Genomic DNA, 16,672 nt, shown 5'->3' with positions numbered 1-16,672 from the left:
TATCATTGTTGTTCAATACCGCGCAAAATTTCATGAAAATGAATTTCACAGTTTAAGACGCCAACCATTGTCTGCGTCCGCCACTTCATACGCTCTTGGTTCCAAATGACACGAGGTTTCTCTACACGCGGCGGTGAAAAATTATTGACGAATAAAGAGCCTCGTCGTCTCCTTTGCTGCATGACGTTCCTGATAGGTACCTAACCCTATTACAAGGACCAGCTTCTTCCAGTGCCTTCCAGTGTGAAATCAGCGCCTTTTTTGAAGCGGGATAGCTTTGAGGACGCTGGCGCTCGCTGGGAGTCACTAGTAGAAGGATGACATCACTGAAGAGGGAGGAGGAAATAAGAGAAAGTCAGAAGGCAGGGAGGTTAACCAGGATAACGTCTGGTTGGCTACCCTACACCGGGGGAATGGGAAGAGACAACACTGAAGAAGAACTGGTTGCACTAGGCGAGGCGCTTATTTGACCGCTTCGACACTGGAGCGCACTGGTATGTGCTGTACACACACTGATTCTCGCAGGAGTTCGCTAGCGCGTAGAGGAAACTACTCTGATTGCGTTTCTGCCACACTGGTTCCAGTATGCAAAGAGTACATGTGCTGCTGAGTATTAAATGCTTGATACAATTGTTTTTAATATACTAGTCGCCTACTCTAAAGAATGATTTAATTTGAGGTCATAAATTTAAGGTATGTTTCGTTTGCAGTTGGGAGTAAAGGTACTTGAAATGCTCCGTTGATGAATGCATATGACACTGAAGATCACTTTTGTTTTTTGCATTTCCCGTTTGTCTATTCGGATAGCAGTGTTCTTGAAAGAAAATACGCGCAGGCCGATAACGCCTCATTTTTTGTAGTTCATATTTCTTTTTTTATCAATTTATTTGGGGGCACCCAGGAGGGCTCATTGCTGTTTACATTTGCTTACATATGCACTGAAATGTAAACATGCAGTGCATGTTTACATTTGGTGCAAGTTCACTGCACTTATGTCAGTGTCCGTGACGTGTTCCTGTAATTGTTTTATATTTGATTAAACGTGACGACATGACCGATAACTGCGACTTGTCGCGGTGTTGTGGGGTTAACACGAAATAAACAAACCCAGCAGTCGTTCGGACGCGTTCGAACAGACCCAGGAAGCATTCGCGCTGATTCCCGCTGTTTCCCTCTTATTGTCTTCGTGCCTGCACGCCTTTTTATAACATGAATATCTATGATCTAGGTCAACTTTCTGTCAGTCTAGCATAATACACTTCGCTCGAGCGTGTGTGAACCTGCCCTAATTTATCTGTCCGCGTCGTTGTTGCGCTCTTTTTGCTAAGCATAAACCTATACAACTTGCAGTTTTCTTGCTACTTCTGCAGGTTGTGCTTGCCTGGAAGTCAGTGCCGGTAATATCGCTGTCTGATCGTCATCCTTCAAAGCGCACATCACGCTACTCTTTCTTCATTTGGTAATAGTCCTGTAAAAATTAAAAGAGGCAAAGCGGATGCGAAACCTCCTTTTCGGCTTTATACGCACGGCTCTTCCGGGAAGACTCTTATCTGACCCACAAAATTAATTGTGTAAATCTTTTTACTAGTTGGTCAAATAATTGCTTCGCCTGTGCAATAAAGTCATTGTCAGAAGTCCTGCTCCTGGTCGCCCACTTCATTGTAGTTTGAGGGAAATGGAGAATTAGTGTGCCTGCTCTTGAAAGCCTACGTTGAGGTAGGAACCGGTCCTGCCTGAGTTTTGTATGGTAGCGTGGCTTTATTGCGGCTCAGCCCTTTGATAACATGAGGCTCCTATGCCGGAATTCAGTCGGAGTGGAAATAGTATCGCAATGTTTCGTTGGACGGCTGTTGATTCGAATCTACAATATTTTCGTTTTTTTACAGACGTTCCGTCGTTCAATTACGCTGTCTTTTTTATTCATGACATTAACGTCCGATGGATACGTTTTTTAGAGCGCAGCTCTAAGGCGCCCGTTCCAGCGGCGAGCGTCGTCGTAGCCTAGCGGACGAGCACAACAACGAAAGATGAAAGAGCCACGCGGAGCGCAGCGGGGAGTGAAAGTCGAGGAGAAGCGCGAGGAGGAGGCTATGGCGAAAGCGTGAGAATAAAAGCGTAGTGCAGCGCAAGACATGTTCTACGACTATCGCTATGACATGCCGGCAGAGTACCGCACGTCGTCTGTTCACTTCTTTATCTTGCTTCAGGAAGTGCTTTTAACCGGCTAACAAATGTTAAACGTTATACCTCGACGCACGACGCGCCTACATGAATCAAAAGTTTTTCGAATGTTATCGATAGTTCCATCCGTTGGCTGTTTGTCACTAAAAGTTTTTGGAATATGATTGTATGTATGCGCGACGGCAATTGTGTTGAACTTTCTGGAAGCCACACGGGCAACGGTGATTACAGTCGAACCTTCGACGAGGCACGTATAAAAGCCCACGAGCTTGACCCGCAGATCAGATTTTCGACGATCGCGGACTTTGCTCGCCGCTCTCGTTCTTCTTGAGTGTTACTTGTTTTGCTGGGCACAACTTCGCCCAATTAAGAGGTAAATTTGTACCTGGGTTTAGACATTGTGTCGTTCTTCACTGTCATTACAACGCGATAATATAATCATAATACAAAGTCGCGTCAGCCAGTTCTTTCTGAACAATGAGTGACACAACCAGTGGAAGTGCTTCGTCTGCCGCTGCTGCTAAAGGCTTCGTTACACTAGCCCTTTAGGCCCTGGCGTCCTATATAAAGGACACGAAAAGAAATTGTTCTTAATCGTTACGCAAATGGTTAGCAAACTCAAAAAAGAATTTAAGCTATTCTCCATACACCTCCGCCAGCATAACGACAGTTTCTTCATCCTTGTCTTTCTCAGAAAGCCCTAGCGGTGAAATCAAAATGGCGGAAGGCAAGAAACAAGACTGCAGCAGTTTCCGCGTCTTTTGATAATATTTTGCTCAATACCTATTGTCTGGGTAGCAATCATACTTTTGTGTGTTGTTTCTGATATGGTTAGGAGTGTATTTATATCGGGAACTTTTGCCTATTATTTGCGCATAGCCCGCAGCACGCCATGATCTGCGTGTCCTAAATATAGGACACCAGGGCTCAATGGTTGTCAAGGGCCCGGAATAAGCTGAATCTACAGTGAGGACGCTGTTGCTTGTAACAGCTTCCGATTTCTTGTGTTATTATTCCCAAGGCGGTAAGTCAGCCTGAACTTCTGCATTCAGTGGAAAGGGGACTCCTATAGTAATAAGTATGTGTATCAAGGACCCAAATATGTTTGCTGCACTATAGGAAGTGTGCGTGTTGGAGGTAGAAGACGATGACGATGAAAATCAGGATATACAGTTTGATTTTGCAGGCTAGGGGAGCAGTATTGCTGCACAGTAGACGAAGAATTTGCCATATATGGCGAAAATACATCTGACAAAGTGACTACCAAGTAAACGGAGGCCATTCGAGTGCAATAATGAAGGAAGTGGGCGTGTTGGAGGTAGATGACGATGAAAACCAGGATACACATGTCCGGAACCGAGGGGTCGCAGCGGAGCGCCCGAACAAGAGGACCAGCGCAGCATGCTTTTAGAACAGACTAGCGCGTGCCATCCTTACGCATCGAGCACGCGCCGCCTAACTTTATTTTCGTCGTCTTTTGCAGCCGGAACCAAGGCGCCGGCCGAGAGCGCAGACCTTAGCGTCGCCGCGTTGCGGCGTCCGTGGGCGCTACACACAGTTTGCTTTTGCAGGCTTGGGGAGCAGTAATTTCTGCACAATAGATGAAGCTTTGGCCATCTATGACGAAAATACATCCGATAAAGCGACTATCAAGTAGATGGAGGCCTTTCAAGTGCAATGATGAAGGACGTCTGCGTGTTGGAGGTAGCAGACGATGACGATGAAAAGTGGGATATAGTTTGCTTTTGCAGGCTTGGCGAGCAGTAATTTCTGTACAGTGGAATAATTGACTGTCTATGACGAAAACACATCTGACAAAGCGACTATCAAAGATAGAGGCCATTGAAGTGCAATGATGAGCCGTGTATAACCAGCGTGAAGAATATTTTTGACGCCTCTGATGCAAAAGAACCACTGTCAAAGGACCATCATGCAAGTTTTATACATTTAAATGAGTGATACAGCCGAGAATAATATGCAACTTCGAAATACTTCATATTGCTCTTTACAACCACTGAGCCCTGGTGTCCTATATATAGGACATGACGCCATATCTTATGCTGATGTGGTACTCCGAATAAAATAAATATTTTGTGCTTCTTAGGCCGTATTAAATCAATACAAAACGAAGAAAAAATTTTATGCACGTTAAAAAAATTCAGGGCTGAAAGGGCTAGGCCGACATGACCCGGGGGGGGGGGGGGGAAGGGGTGATTTTGGTCCGCCGACTGTTGGCGACAGCGTTTTCATTCCTTTAAACTGTTGTCCACAGCATTTTCCGTCCTGTAAACTGCTGGCGCCAACATTCCGCAGGCCATATTCGGTGTCGTCTCGGCCTAGTGTGAATGAGCTGCCCGACCAGAGGCTCAGCGCCGCCGCCGAGAGGACGCTGTCGTTCAGAATCAAATTCTTTGCCACAATATCTCGCGAATTCAAAACGATTAAACAGCTGGGCTCAAAATTCGCATTAGAGAGCATTGTAATCGCCGGTAAATTTTTTGAATGCTTTTGTCGCTAAAGAAGTTTGAATTGTCAGAGGTCTTCGAGATGCTCTCTCTGCTTTTAAGATCCGCCATTTCAGCAGGCTCTGATTGACAATACGTTGAAACTAAGCATGATGATAAGGGTTCCTGTGAAGTCTAGGCCGATAATAAAGTTCAGGTGGTATCCCACAAACATTTTTATTCCTGTTTACTCTGATCGTGTGTATACAGTAGAATTACGATTTAACAATGTATTTATATAAATCCTCCGCGTGATTGATGTGCATCTTATCACTTTCGATTTTGCACTGAAGCTCCAGTACGCAGCCTGGTGAAAAAAACTGGGCGAAGCTCTCTAAAACAGTTTATTGAAAGCTGCACTGCTACACAGTGTTAGTATGCGCCGTTTGTAATAAATACAGAACGAGGGCCAACTACTCAGCGCGCTGTATTTCGATATTCGCGGGTGTTATTGCAAAATTGCTTTTGGTAATATTGACTGAAAAAGAAACTGCTAGCCTATAATTGTCTGCTGCTAAACAGGTAGACTTTACGCAAACAAGAAAAGTTATCTTGAAAATAATGTGATTAAGGCAAATTACAAGAAGACGCAGAAATAGGATGGGCAGGAAGCGATAAGGTAAAGCTGCATGTGCACCTTTTTCTCAAAGTTTGTCGCGGAAAGCATCAGAAGTCTGCTTGATAGTGTGAACTATGACATCAAATATCCAAGACAAGGTCTTAGCTGACTTCAGATGGATTCGGCATGTATACGGTCTGAGTATCTCGTAACAACTTCTAGGAAGAAAGAACTGGTTAGGTGAATTGTATAAGTCGTATGAACATGACATTCAACGATACCTCGTCGTTCCGAGGATATTATACAATAGTTACCAACTAAGAATATAATCAACATGTGTGTAGACAGCTTGTGGGACGTTGTCACCCTCTTCCATTCTGCTGCGAAGTGCCATCAAACATAACTGCCCCGCCCTCCACTATGTGTGGGATGCCCGAGATCAATCGGTACAATCAGGGCTAGATAGCCACCAAATGTCTTTGGTACACCTCGCATTGGGAGCTCACGAGAAGACTACAAATGCAGCTGTGCAAGGAGATATGGGCTCGTCAGTTTTGAAGTGAGCAAAGCTGAGAAAAAAACTGGTTGTAAAGAGCAACTCAGAAATATGTGTGAAAGTAAATGCGTTGCGAGAGTGTTCATACATTTGTACAGACAGAACACTGATTCACAGTGGCGGAAAAGAACTAGGAAGCTTACCAGGAAATATGCGACCGTTATAGTCAGTAACATGGCAACAAAGAACATCAGACGCAAAGTCACAGAGGCTAATACAATCTTAAGGGTGGCGGAAATAGGAAATAAACCTGCTATGAGTAACTATCTAAGAAGAAAAAAACTAAATGAGAAAAAATTATGTTACCGCACAGGGAAGCTCTTTACGTTTGGAAGCGAGATCAAGATGCCTTATAACGCGCACTTATTAAGCGAGGTACAAAAAGAAATTCGTAGATATCTGCCCAGCAGTCGGATTATGCACCGCTGGCCTCGTTGAAGCCCTAGGGTTCAGCGGTAGCAAGGGTAGAGTATACATGTCCGCAAAGGAGATTAGTAAGAGGCCATTGGAAGTATGGTGGCCGTAAAGAAAGGAGATCAGAAACAACGGAGGCCTACAAAAACAAAGTTCCCAATAGTGGTTTAGAAAATCTGATGCAGGGATTTTTGGGTTCCTTTTTCAAAGTTAGGTAGGACATTAGGCAAAACAATAACATGAGTTTGGTGACGCAACCCACTGCTCAGTTTCAAAGGGGACGCTCATCGCGTCCATCCATCCATCCGATAGGGTGCTTCGCTGCGCACTCGCTGCAGCGCACGATGGGAGGGAGGGTGTGGGCATAGCGGCACCCTAGAATTTCGCTGGGTAGGAGACCTTGGTCGGAAAAGAGCGTCTGAATGCGCATGCGCACTATCATCGTTGAATGTATGTGAAGGTGAAAGTGGCGTGGCGGCCCCACGGATCCAAGCGACCCTGTGACCGGCCCGGCCGGAGCCCTAGTGCGTCGCGGTATCTAGGTGCGTGTGATCGTAGGACGGACGCACGGAACAGTTCTGCTACGCCGGCGAAAAGTGGACGCTCATTAAGTCTAGTGCCTGACGCAGTCAGCGGGACCAGATGGGTTTGGTGCGCTTTGACGTGGCCTACACAGTGGAACATGCCCTATCTCACGCTGAAGCCGCTAGACCACAGTACATTCGCTCTAGTTTGGCTGGCTGGTAGTATCCTGGCCTGTACAGTTCGCGTGCATTGAAGAGGGCGTGTTGAGTTTGCACCTTCGCCAAAGAAAAATGCGCTCTCTTGCCACACAATTGTGAGCATGCTGCGTCAACGCCTAATCGCCGTGCTGCTGCGGCCCACCTTCAACGCTCCTAATTTTACAGAGGGCAAGTATTCGGTGATATTAGATGGCTCCGATTCGCCCATCTCCGACGTATCCGACTCGACATCTTGCCCAAATGCGTGATTTACATCTTGCCCAACAGGAGCCGCAATACGTCGGGTAGCGCTTGGGGGCCCTAGGCGAAAGAAATCGCCCAAGACAAAATAATTCTAGGGCGTTACATGCTAAAACCACGATATGTACCGTCCACCAAGAAAGTTTATGGACCACGGTGTCTCAGTAAACGTCCAATTTGCGAGCAGCCTGGGATAGTAATCAGCAAAACCGAACATCACAATGCTGTTCACATATACAGGTAGGCTGCGTTGTGAGGCTTCTCGGGAATTGGACGTTTTCTGAGGTCCTGTCTTCGGCAAACGTTTTTTAATTGACTGTACATGAGGCATGCCGTAGCGGAGACTCTGAATTAATTTTGAACACCTTGGTTTCTTTAACGGGCACCCAATGCATGGTGCACGGGCACCTTAGCATTTCGCCCCCATCAAAGTGTAGCCGCTACGGCAGGTATTTGATTCCGCGCCCGCGAACATAGCAGCGCCACGCCAAAATCACTACGCCAACACGGCACGTAGTCCGCAAAGTCCGACGAGTGGCTGTGGAACTTCTGAAGAAAACAAAAAGTGCCTCCTAAATTGCGGGATGGCCAAGGAGACCTGATGTGTATAATCGTAATTGCGAGTGAAATACGTTGTGTTAAGATAGAAATTAAGTGAATATGAAACATGAAAAAGATACGGCGTAGACACATAATAATAATTTATTCACCGAATCAGTTGCACAATCATGTACGTCGGCTGTGTTTTTTTTTGCGTCATACGGACTGACACTGTCCTTTTTGACACTATAGTATGTACTCAGGCGAGCAAACTTTTTACCCGTACATATGGAGATGTAGCTAGCAAAGCAAGAATAGTTTCATGCCAATAATGTAGGTTCAAGCCCAATAGAAAAACAGCTCTTCTGTGGTTGAGTTGCAGAATGGACTGAAGCTTCTAGCAAGTTAGCTTGTTGCAAATCAGTTAAAAGAATATTTATAACTAGTCAGGAATTTATGTGCATAGGTATATGTATTACATACTCCCCTGGTAGACAATGGGATACGGAAACACAAATTTTAAAGTACCTGAATATTACTTATTTGTATCAGTTCAGAATGAACCGATAAGAATAGAAGTAACGTCAACTGACCTTCAACCGTGAAGCCTCGGGCCATCACTTCAGCTGCCAGACTCCCCATCGATCCAAAGGTATGAGGACTAAAAATAAAAGACACAGACATAATATCAGAGACATTAAGCGAGAAACAGCAAAACAAAGGGATTTGGCCCCATTATGCCATGCACGCATAATAAAATGAAATTGCAGTTTACTGATCCTTTATTGAACTAGGTCACAGTTTCTATGACTCTTGAGGTTCACAACTCTATTTTGTCTCTGCCACATTTTATCTGAGCAGCAACTTTTTGGTTCCAGCCTTATCCTCATTGACAATGGTGGTGTCGGCGATGGTGTCTTCGCAATGGCGGTCATAGACATGAAAGGAAGGACCCTGACGGCGGGCTCCGTCAGGACCACATCGTCGGAGGCAGTGGAAGAAAAGGCAATCGCATTGGCCGTAATAAACGGTCGGAAACAAAACAGAATAATAATCAGCGACTCCGAGATGGCCATTAAGATCTTCACAAAAGGCTGGGTCTCCATGGAGGCGACCAAAATCCTGAAGCGCAGAGCAGTAGACTTCAAGAACGGTAAAATCACACCAAAGTACCTCAAATGGATCCCGGCACACATGGGGGAAGTAACCACACAAGACCAAAGCACCCCTCCCCACCTCAACGAGAAGGCCCACCGAACCGCGCGAGAACTAATCCACCGCGGCTCGGATAGTGACGGCCCGACACCCCGCACTCCCCGCGGAGGCGATTAGGAGTGCGGCGGAAGTGATGGGGAAGACGGAGGAGGTGACGACGACGAAGTAGCGATACAGGACGACAGAGACAGACTAGTCACGCACCACGACATACTGACACACTATAAGAAACAAAGAGAAGCAAACCCACAACCGCACAAAAAAAAAACTAAGCAGATTGGAGAAGGTTGCACACCAGAACCTTCAGAAACCCAGTACACTGAAACAGAGTAAATTCCACACAATACCCAGAAGCGAGCTGCAAGCTCTGCAAGCACGAACACGCAGACATGGCACACGTCTTAAGAAAATGCACGGAGATCAGACCAATATACAGAGAGGACAACATGGACAACATACTCGAAGAACGGGACTTTCTCGAGGAGCCGTGGCTAAGCGCTCTGACTATAGCTCAGATCTACACGACCAACTATGGGCAAGACAGCGCGCCGAAGCAGCGGTGGAAAGGCTATGCCTCACTGCACATAATGCCCGGGTGGCCTGAGCCCGTGCCGGCAACCTCGCAGGACTTTTATCAATAATTTTTTTTCCGTCAATATAGAACAAATGCTCTGCCGAGAACAGCTGCCGAGTTCTCTCGATGCAGGTGTTCTACGGTAGGCCGACAACTTGCTCGACGCGTCGGCCCACGCATGTCACCGGACGTGATCACGCTTATTACGCATGGTAATGTCCTCTAATGTGCCACTTTTTCGAAAGAAGTTATTGTCTACTGCCTCTGCATTGACACATCATCTCATGCTTATAGTTCTATGCTGCAACGATCAAGCTGCGACTTAAGATGACATCGATAAATCATACATCTTCGTGCAGCAACTACAGACCAACATTTGTAGAGTTTGCTGGCATCGGCCTATATATAGTATAAATGAATTCCACCACTGTCTGTCTTGCACGTACCCTTATGCCCCAATCTATCCTAACGCTGAGCATTAGTGCCGCTTAAACCTGCAGCAATATTTCTAGTTTTGCGCACTGACATTACATGAAGGTTACCAAAACGCTAACGCTACGAAAGAGGGGCAATACTAAACTTTGACAAAGTGTGCTGCAAGCTGTGCCAATATTGCCAATAATTGTACAACTATGTAAAAACCCACGGCGTGCGTAGTATGAGCATAGTTCGGGTGCCGTAAGGAAAACCTATTGGTGCTAATATTGCAACCAAATTATTATACTAAAAGTGAGGATCAGCCGAAAAGAAGTGAAGCCTTATGTAATGTCATGATTGGCTTAGAATTCAACCGCTCAACTGTAGGAAAACTGCCCGCGCCTTTTCCCGTGACGAGAGGCTGTTATCATCTTCCTGGAAACTCGGATCCCTCAAGCGTGGGAAATATGCCCGCGCGCTTTCCTGTGTCAAGATAATCGCCTTCATCTCCGAGAAAGCGTCACCCGTCTACGCTCTGAGCAGACGCAAAGGCGAGCACCCAAAGGAAAAGTACTGAAGGAAAAGAGGTCGTCGACTTGTAAACCTGACAAAGGCCCTGACACTTTCACAAGCTCCCCAGGGAGACATCGGCTACCACAAGACCACGATGGGTTATTTAAGGCCATCCTGGCCCCCGTGTTAGGCAGAACCACTCGTGACTCGGATAGAGTCACAACCATATGCCAATGTAGTGAATGCAGTCTTTGCTATTTTTCATCATCACTATGCCCGCCTTCGAAGCTATCTGCTGATGCTTGCGGTGACGACCTACCTAACCCGGTCGAGATCGTATCAGTAAGGATACATTTTAAAAGTACAATTTTTTTTTACTTACGCTGAGGAATGTTCTGTATATATTGGGCTTTGAAGGGCTCCAGCAGGCATTTCTAGAGAGATTGTGAGAATGAACAATTATGTACTAGTGTTAACTTCAAATAACAGGCAAACAAGCGTCACTGTCGTCAATCGCACAATTGCCTTCCTTTACTTGCCACTTGTGTTACCATTCCACATCTCTGAATTATTTTTCATAACGATTTGATTGGCTTTATTTCTCATTTTCACTGGTAGAGGGGCGGGCTGAAAAAGATGCACCAGGAGCTTGACAAGCCCGTCGGCACCTGCAGTGCCGAATCGCTGTCGGCAGCTATATAAAGAACAAAAAAAACAATATCCGTATATTCAACCGATAACAATAATTTCGAACGAAGCGAGTAATTCCTCCGGCTCTGAAATAATATCCTGCGGCAGGAGAATTTCTGCCTTATGAAGTACACTATATCCTTTTCGTATGCATACTTGAAAAAAACATTAAAAAGCATCTTTTAATGACTGACGACATAAATGCGATCAGCATTAAAGCAATGTCGTGATACGGGTAGTGCCACCGCCGGACCGCACCCGGTATGACTCATGTAATACAGCTGAGGTATTTTCGAACGCTTCCCTCTGGACACGACAAACTTTGCGACAAAACCGCAAAGTTTGCGCATGGACCGTATCCGAATTTATATGACGCTAGTTTGATTCCGCCAAGTAATGGAAAACTTTAAAAGGATCTTTTTTTTTCAATTAAGACGTGGCACGTACGTAGTGGAACATACCCTGTGACCATAGTTGGCGTCAAAAAGGTTTACTTAATAGCAGCAGTGCAGCACATACCTAGTGGCACATGTCCTGTGACTCATATGGAGTGTGAGGGATCAGTTAAAAAGGTGGAACATATAGTGTCTCCAGATGGAATTACAATAGGCATGCTAAATGTTTTGTTTGATAATGTGCCTCAAGACCTACTAAATACAGTAAATTTTTCTATAAAAAATTCCTGGATTCCAAGAGATTGGAGCGTAGGTAAAGTTATTCCACCGTTGAAGAAAAAGCAGCTGGACTTAATCTGGACAACATAAGGCCAATTTCTCTTACTTCCGATGTCGTAAAATTATTAGAAAAGGTTGTCCATGGGTGCATAGAAAATTTTATGCAAGACGGTACACTTCTCAGTCTGTGTGAGATTGAATTTCGTCCTGTGCACTCCATATGGTGCCGCCATGTAGATATAGAGATCCGAATTAAACTAGCTCGTGGCAAACGAGAGTATGCAGCTGTGGTGATGCTGGCTGTAGCAAAAAGCATGCGACACTGTAGAATATCTTATTCTATTCAATAAACTTAAGTCTACTAAGTTACCGGAGTATATAACGGCTTGGATATATGAATTTATGAGAGATAGATAATTTTATTGTTATCAACGCTGCATTTCAACGTCTAAATACAAGCAAACAAGAGGTGTAGCACAGGATCCCGTTCTTTTTCACATTTCGTTTAACATGTTGCTAAGAACAATTCCTTTGTCTAGGGAAGTAAACATTTATGTTTATGCGGATGATATCGCATTTTTTACATCAGCAAATAATGTACACTCACTACATCAGTCATTGCAGAATTACATAGGAATGCTTGAGACGTGGCTGGATGAGCTATGCATGTCATTTATGTTAGTAAAAGTGCTGTACTAGTTTTCCCGTTAACTGCACCAGTGCCTATATCCCTCCAATATCAACAGGAAACCATTCCACAAGCTGACTCGGTGAAATACTTGGTGTCATATACGATGGCAAGCACGTCTGGCGCAATCACATTGAACATATCGCAACAAAGGCAGAACGTGCCGTAGCTGTACTCCACCGGCTCAGTCACCGTAGCTCTGGACTACGCAGGGATACTTTAATGACGATATATAAGATGTATATTCGGCTCATTTTAGCATTTGGTTGCGTGGTATTTTGCGTGTTAAATTGAACCTCTGATACTTTTAGAAAAAAAAAACCCTACGTATATGCCTTGAGCTACCTAGATTCGTTGCCAACAATGCATGTGTTATATCAGGAACCTAATATACCCACTGTAGTTTGTAGATTCCGCATGGTTACGCGTCAGACTTTTCAAAAATCTAGGAAGTTTTCAGGAGCCGTGCACAATACATATTTCTCACTGAAGTGCCTGAGTTTTTTGAGGTATCGTGCTTGTGATTACACAGTCCTCCGATAATATTTGTGCACGGACAGTAACAACAATTGAATGTGCCCATACGTCAAGTTTGCTGTTCGAATCAGACTTCGAAATTTAATTCGAGCACATATTTCCCAATCATGCTAAACTATTGCCTAGCAAACATTTAAATAACATATTAAAAGAAAACCTAAGCCAGCTAGCTACTGACAACACAATACGTAGCTACCGACGCTTCCCTGTGCAACGAGAAGGCAGGAGTGGGGATCTTTGAATCTCATCAATGGTCGTACTCTCTCCGCTTTCCCGACTTCTCACCCATTTTTTCAGGCAGAAATAATAGCGATTATTCTAGTATCGCAAAAGATTCCCCAAAATGGCTCATTAGCTCTTATTGTGACCGACTCACTTTCTGTATGGAAAGCACTTACGTACAGCCTCTTCAAATTCAAGAGTTCTGCGTACATTTCGGTCAATGGTTCCATCGTATTTACGGCAAGTATACTTGCTTTGGGTACCGGGACATCGTGGTTTGCATTTAAATGAAATGGCTCATTCACTTGCCCGAGCATCCCTTAATAGCACTGTAATAGCTGTTTTGCCGATATCCGCTTATGTAACCACGGCCGGGTACAGAACTTTCTCTATATCGCAAAATTGTACAAACTCCATTTTAAACTCGTCTTCTAAATTCAACCATCTTTGTTTCTAGTGGCATAATAATTTGTGTCCTTCAAGGCAATTGTATGTTTCCTTTACAAAATTGAATGCCATATACCGGCTCTAAATTTTTACTTACACAGTTCTGGTCTCGCTGTGTCCGCTGTATATTACTTTTGCGATGCACCCGAATCTATTAAGCGTTTCTTCCTCTCGTACTGCCGATATTCAAGAGAAAAAAGATTCCTAGAAATTTCAGTTTGAAAACTTAGCCTGTTACCCAACCTCGCCAACCATTCTCTCCTTTGGGGCGACTTCACTGGGAAGCCACGGGGATGCTTTTGTTGCAGTTATAATTTCATGAGAGATACAAAATTGCTTAATTTATAGAATTATGAATTATTCCTATTATATCACTCCTGTATGTCAAAATGATTTTCTCCCAAAATTTTTAATAGTATTTTTGTAATGGCTGGAATGCAAATTTAGTTTTTGTTTAATTTCTAATAAACATAGTTGAAACCGCCTGCTTCTTGGCCAATCCCACGTAGAGGGCATGAGCCAAAGTTTGGGAGCCAAGACAAGACTGTCAAATAAAAAGTTATCCTAGTTGGTCCGTTGGTTCGTTTCCAGCCGGGTTCCCTCAACACAACAGCGTCACGGTCTATTTATTAGACCGTGGACAATGCAGTGACGGGCACTGGTCTGGGTCACAGACGGAGAAACATTAGAAAAACAGGAGCGATATTCTCGGAGGTTCACTGTCAGCAATACGATTACTATTGCGTGACGTAGTAAACGGCGCATTTAACGATTCGAGCGGTTTAGTTGAACAAACCAATCAGAATGCACTGAAAGGGCCATTGCTCAAAGTGATCGTCCGAAAATTCGTTTCCAGCGTAAATGAGTAAGTAAACACATTATTGAAAATAAATAAAGACAAGAACGCACGCTGGTTGGGGCCCTTATTGCAGGGCTCCACTGGCACAAAAGATCCCAAAAATGCCGATTGCAATACCAATTGCACTGTCCCACTACGAGGAACTGCACAAGAATGAAGCAGTTAGAGGGCGGTTAGTTGTGGGGAGGGGTGCGGTTATAAAGAGCAAATAACCTCAAATTATATATATATATATACATATATATACATACATACATACACACACACACTGTAGTGACAAATACGGACGCCAGCAAAAGACACAAAAGAAGACTGCTTTTAGTGCTCGCGCTGGCCGTGCATGCCTGTTGATCGGACCACTTTGTTAATTGTCTTCTTGACCCCTATGATAAGTGACGACTACACCTAAATACGTGCTTGCGGTATATATATATATATATATATATATATTGTTACGGGGATAACGTTTATTTAGGGAGGGAGTATGGCTATATATAAGGTTTGAACAAGCAGCAGCGACGGATGCAAGGCTGTCGTGCGCCTCTGGCCACTTCGTCGCCGTCGTCTTCGTCCGACCGACAGTAGCAGCCCCTTCACTGTCACGTGGCACTACCCCCTAGGGGCGAGACCGCCGACCCGGTGCTTGCTACGACGGACCAGAGGGTCCAGTTACGTACGGCTTAAGTCTCGCAACGTGCACGATAGCAGAGGGTGGGGGCGTAGGCGGCGCTGGTGCGCTGACAGGCTCGATCTCATACGTAACGTCGGTGACTTGACGTAGCACCCTTTAAGGACCATCGTAGCGGGACAATAGCTTTTCGGAGAGACCGATGCGGCGGGACGGAGACCACAGTAGCACGAGCGCGCCTGGGGAGTAAGAAACATCTCTGTGGCGACTATCATACAGGGCTTTCTGGGAAGCCTGAGACACTGTGAGCCGTTCACGTGCGATCTGGCGAGCTGTGTCGGCGCGCGCTATGGCGTCGCGAACGTACGTGGTGGTTGAGCTGACAGGAAGTAAAGTATCGAGATGCAGAGAAGGTTCGCGTCCATACAGGAGATAAAACGGGGAGTAGCCAGTAGTGTCATGTCGGGACGAGTTGTAGGCGAAAGTAACGTACGGCAAAGTAACGTCCCAATCGCGGTGATCGGCGGAGACGTACATTCAATGCATATCGGTCAGAGTTCGGTTCAGGTGTTCTGTGAGTCCATTCGTTTGCGGGTGATAAGCAGTTGTGAGCTTGTGGTGGGTAGAGCAGGAAAGAAGGATGTCATCGATGACGCGAGACAAAAAGTATCGGCCTTGATCGGTCAGAAGCTGTCGAGGAGCACCATGATGCAGGATGATGTCATGAAGGAGAAAGTCGGCGATATCCGTAGCGCAACTGGTTGGGAGGGCAGGGGTAATGGCGTATCGAGTCGCGTAGTCAGTCGCGACGGCGACGCACTTGTTGCCTGATGTCGAGGTTGGAAAGGGACCAAGAAGGTCGAGCCCAACACGAAAGAAAGGTTCGGCGGGAATGTCTATAGGATGAAGCAGACCGGCAGGTAACATAGCTGACCTCTTGCGGCGCTGGCATTTGTCGCAGCTAGCGACATATCGTTGGACGGAGCGATACAGACCAGGCCAGTAGAAACGGCGCCTGACGCGATCATAAGTGCGGGTGACACCAAGGTGACCAGCAGTGGGCTCATCGTGAAGCTGGCGAAGGACATCTGACTGCAGATGGGCAGGCACGACAAGGAGGCGTTCAGGGCCCTCAGGATGCATATTATGGCGGTATAAGGTGCCGTCCTGAAGGAAGAACAAGTGAAGGGAAGGGTCGGGTGTGGCGGAGTTGAGACTGTCGATGATAGACCATAAAGCCGAATGGCGGCGTTGTTCGTTCCGTATATAACGAGGTCCGAGATAGACAAGATGCAGGCGTCGGTGTCTTGCTCGGTGACGTCAGGGGAGTCCACGGGATGCCGTGAGAGACAGTCGGCATCTTGATGAGGCTGACCGGACTTGTGCACCACTGAAAATGAGTATTCTTGGAGGCGCAGAGCCCAACGACCAAGGCGTCCTGTAGGGTCTTTGAGCGAAGAAAGCCAACAGA

The 16,672-nt window shown here is 45.6% G+C and overlaps 1 protein-coding gene across 1 annotated transcript in view; it reads right to left on the bottom strand.

Annotated features, from left to right (window-relative positions):
• LOC125940127 (neprilysin-like) overlaps window positions 1–16,672 on the bottom strand; it is a 195,526-nt gene that overhangs the window by 44,530 nt on the left and 134,324 nt on the right. The window contains exons 15-16 of the mRNA XM_049655840.1: window positions 10,839–10,890; window positions 8,331–8,398 (exon numbers count right to left, since the gene is read on the bottom strand). Of these exons, the coding sequence (XP_049511797.1) occupies window positions 8,331–8,398; window positions 10,839–10,890 (120 nt within the window). The remainder of the gene's footprint in view (window positions 1–8,330; window positions 8,399–10,838; window positions 10,891–16,672) is intronic.

Source organism: Dermacentor silvarum, chromosome 9 (genome assembly GCF_013339745.2).
Source record: "Dermacentor silvarum isolate Dsil-2018 chromosome 9, BIME_Dsil_1.4, whole genome shotgun sequence".
Lineage (NCBI taxonomy): Eukaryota > Metazoa > Arthropoda > Arachnida > Ixodida > Ixodidae > Dermacentor > Dermacentor silvarum.
This window is presented reverse-complemented; position numbering and strand designations above follow the sequence as displayed.